The sequence below is a fragment of the Peromyscus californicus genome, unplaced genomic scaffold (genome assembly GCF_007827085.1).
Source record: "Peromyscus californicus insignis strain IS unplaced genomic scaffold, ASM782708v3 Scaffold_17__1_contigs__length_78620276, whole genome shotgun sequence".
Classification (NCBI taxonomy): Eukaryota; Metazoa; Chordata; class Mammalia; order Rodentia; family Cricetidae; genus Peromyscus; species Peromyscus californicus.
In genome coordinates, this window is record NW_026294469.1 from 25,929,445 (window position 1) to 25,933,306 (window position 3,862).

Consider the following 3,862-nt stretch of genomic DNA (forward strand, 5'->3'; position numbering starts at 1 on the left):
TAAGTTATATTCTGATGTAAGATTAACTTTATTAAAGAATGTAAACATTAATGTTTCCTTATGGGAAAACAAATAAAGTATAAAGAAGACAATTCTTTTCATTGAAATATACTGTGTATTTACACTTGCTAGACCCAGCACCACTTATAAACTTAGTCACTGTCCAGTTTCAGTTAACACAGCTGACACGATTGTGCTCCACTTGAAAGTCTAAGCCTTGGTGTTGTTGGAATAGAAACAGTTTGTATTTGTCTGCTGTGAATCATCTTGAAATTTCTAATCAAGTTTGTAAAATTTTTATAGTAAAAGTTTTAATGACGATTTAAAAAATTACCTTCTCTAAAGAATGGTCAAAACAATATCCTTTCAGAAATAGAGTTGCTCTTTACTATCTTTCCAAAATGACTTTGGTTAAATGGACCAGGTGTATATTAGTTAAAACCTAGGGCTAAGTTCTTGATATTCTTTGAGTTTACAAGTTAATCCTTATTGGAGTTGTGCCAATATACGATAGAATATCATTAATTTGCACTGTTTGGGGACCCCATTTAAAAATGCTGAATTTTGCCAACTAAAAAGTAAGCAAATGCAATTTTAAAAGTAAATTTGAGCATTCTGTGTTAAATATGTGCAGTTATTATCATATGAAGAAGCGCAGTGTGTTGGGCTGTACTATAACCATATTTGCTGTCATGTTCTCCCATCTCAGTGCTGGGAACTCACCATGTGGAAACCAAGCAACTGTGTTGTGCATCAGCCGGCTTGAGTTTGTTCAATATCAAAGCTGAAGCTAGCGAGGTCTGCTGTACTGCTTATTGAAGTATTGTGATTCTTTTAGGCATTGATTCTTACAAAATATATACTGTAACAGTATACTTTGTACAGATTTAAATTTTATTTGAAAAATGAAATAAAGTAGGCAAAAAATAAAGATGTTTATTTTTCATGTGACTACATAAACAGATCATCAGTCTTTTGTTTCAATGCTTTTGTGGGGGAGGGATCTGGGTGGCCTGTTTGTTTTGTTTCGGTTTGGTTTTTGGTCAATGGAGACATCTCCAGGACTTCGTAGCAGGTAGACATTTGCCTGCAAATCATCATTAATTGTTGCAGGTATTAAATGTATATTCTCACATGGGAAAACCCCATTTCCTATTTTACTTTAAAACATTTCTTTATAAGATTATTTTGTGAATAGACTTCCTCTGTAGCTTCTTGGGTCAACTTTTAATAAATTATCTGGCAGTGTGATAGTTAACCATGCTGCTGCACTGAAAAGAAGAGAGAACTTGCCCATGAATCCTGCTCATTTCCTGGGAAAACCTTTTTTTGTTCCTGTCATCTTGTGTTTGAAGTTGGTTTGGAGAAGTGTGCAAGAGTCCGTGATGTAAGATGAAGAGTAAGGTCCTTTTCAAACTGCTTTTTTTGTGGAATAGAATAGCAGAGAGAAACAAAGCCACAAAAACATAGCACAGGAGTGAATCTTCAGGACACTTCCATTGGAACATTATAGAGCAGTGGTTCTCAACCTTCCTAATGCTGCAGCCCTTTAATACAGTCCGTCATGTTGTGGTGACCCCCAACCGTAAAATTATTTTATTGCTACTTTATAACTGTAATTTTGCTGCTGTTATTTATGCATCATAATGTAAATATCTGATAAGTTGACCCCCAAGGGGGTCATGACCCACAGGTTAAGAACCACTGTTCTAGAAGGTTAGATTAGCTAACTGAGGAGAACCACCTCAGTTTTGACTTCTGAGTAAAATTCTTTAAAAAACAAGCAAACAAAGACTTCAGGAGCCTTATGGGTATATCTCCTTGGCTTTAGGAAGTAGAGTGTGAAGTTTTATTTGTGCCTTTTGCTTTTTATCATTATTTTAATATTTTCACATACCTTCAAGCAAGATCAGAGGACGAGTTGGAACAAGTTCTCCGAGTTAGTTGTTCCTGGTAGAAATCACACTGTGTGTGATCCTCTCAGTGATGGGCTGTGTTGTAAAGACTTATGCATGACCATAGACTGTCCCAGTTCAGAGCTCCAGGCTTCTCTGGGTGAGTCCCAAGGAAATTTGCTGTTCACTCTTTTCTTAACAAAATGTAGAGAAGAAGAGTTGGAATAAGTTCCACAAGTGACAGCCACAACTCTGATAAAAATAATGAAACTATCAGAATCTAAAGCTGAGGGTGCCACTATTTGGGAAAGATAGGTGGGGTACCTAAGAAACGTGTGTGTGTGTGTGTGTGTGTGTGTGTGTGTGTGTGTGTGTGTGTGTGTCTGTGTCTGTCTGTGTCTGTGTCTATGTCTGTGTGTCTGTGTATGTGTGTCTGTGTGTAGTCCTGAGGACCAAACCTGGGGCCTTTCATAAGCTAAGCGAGCATTCACCACTAAGCTATATCCTAGCCCTTTTAAAAAAACATTTTGAGGTAAGGTCTCACTAAATTGTCCATATTAAGCTTGAACTCACCCCATAGCACAGACAGACCTTCAACTTTTGATCCTCTGCCTGGGTCTCCTGAGTAGTTGGGATTATAGTCTTGTGTCACCAGACCTGGCTTAAAAACCAGTTTCCTCTAGTGCTACAGTGCCTGTGGCTTCTAGGGGACACACAGAAAACGGGTGGGTGCTTTCTGAAGAATAGATGCCCCTCTCCTCAAGAGTGGGATCAGGTAAAATCCCTGGATCCTTTTCTAAGAGGAGCAGGAACTTCTAGTGAAGACTGTAGGCAGAACCTGCTCCCTGGAAGTATGTGGAGTGAAAAGCCAGAAGTCAGGAAGAGCAAGAACCCAAGGTAAGGTCCTACAGCAGTCCTGCAGGGTTGAGCTCCCAGACTTGATATAGGTATGAACTGCAAGTCAAGGCCTAGATGGCTCGGAAACATCTTAAGAAAAGAACCTAGAATAATGTAATAAAATTGGCAATCTTTTCCCACTACCTCCTTGCAGTGGCTGTGAATTTTTATTTAACCATATGACATATAACTTGCTTTGGTTCTTTTGCATGATTTATTTATTTATTTATTTAGCAATCTATTTGTTCTTAGTTCCAGTAACAGTTGCTTTCTAAGCAGTAAGACCCCCCACACACACACACATACCACACCTATTAGCATTTGGGTACTGGGATATGACAGAACTTTTTGATCTAGGGTACTGGGTTTTAGAGGAGTTTCTGCTCATTAGGGATCAAAGGGAAGAAATCCCTCTGTAGCATCTGACTGCCAATTCTGCTGGGGTTTACACACCTCCACTACTATCACTTCAGCACCTCCTCCACACTTTAAGAACTTCAGGAGCTGTATATTTCCCCTGAAAATGGGTTCCACCTTAATATTGCAAATCTCCAAGTGTTCCCAATAGCATTAGTATAGTTTTCCTACCAATGCCAATTTTACTCTTTGATTTGTTCACATCCGACTGTGTCTACTTAGATTGTCAGTGAGAAATGTCACAGAAGAGACTGAATGCTCAGTGTGTACAAGCAGGCTAGCCCTATGCTACAGCCAGCAGGGTCGTCCTGGTAAAACTATTCTCTTCGGCAGCCTGAGATTGGGAGCAGCTCCAACCTCCCTGTCTGCCCTTCTTGTCTCTGGCAATGGCTCTGATAGTGTGTCTGTATAGTCACTGTCCTGAATTTTTCTGAGCCCCACTATCTTTTATGTTTTTAAGTACTGAATGTTTAAAATTAGGTACTAAAGTCAGTGTCTTACCTAGGCTATTTCGTCTCATTCTTACTTCAGCGCCTTTAAGGTGCAAGCACTCTTACTGTCCCCCCATTTTACAGGTGAGGATGCTCACTGTGGCATGGGATGATTAATCTGCCCTGGGTTCCACTGTCAGAATTCCAAGTCCAGGTAGGTTG

The 3,862-nt window shown here is 39.4% G+C and overlaps 1 protein-coding gene across 1 annotated transcript; it reads left to right on the forward strand.

Annotated features, from left to right (window-relative positions):
• Positions 1-215: 215 nt before the first annotated feature.
• Positions 216-964, forward strand: Igip (IgA inducing protein). The gene has a single exon (XM_052741910.1). The coding sequence runs from the start codon at positions 627-629 to the stop codon at positions 786-788; it is 162 nt and encodes a 53-aa protein (XP_052597870.1). The 5' UTR covers positions 216-626; the 3' UTR covers positions 789-964.
• Positions 965-3,862: the final 2,898 nt, after the last annotated feature.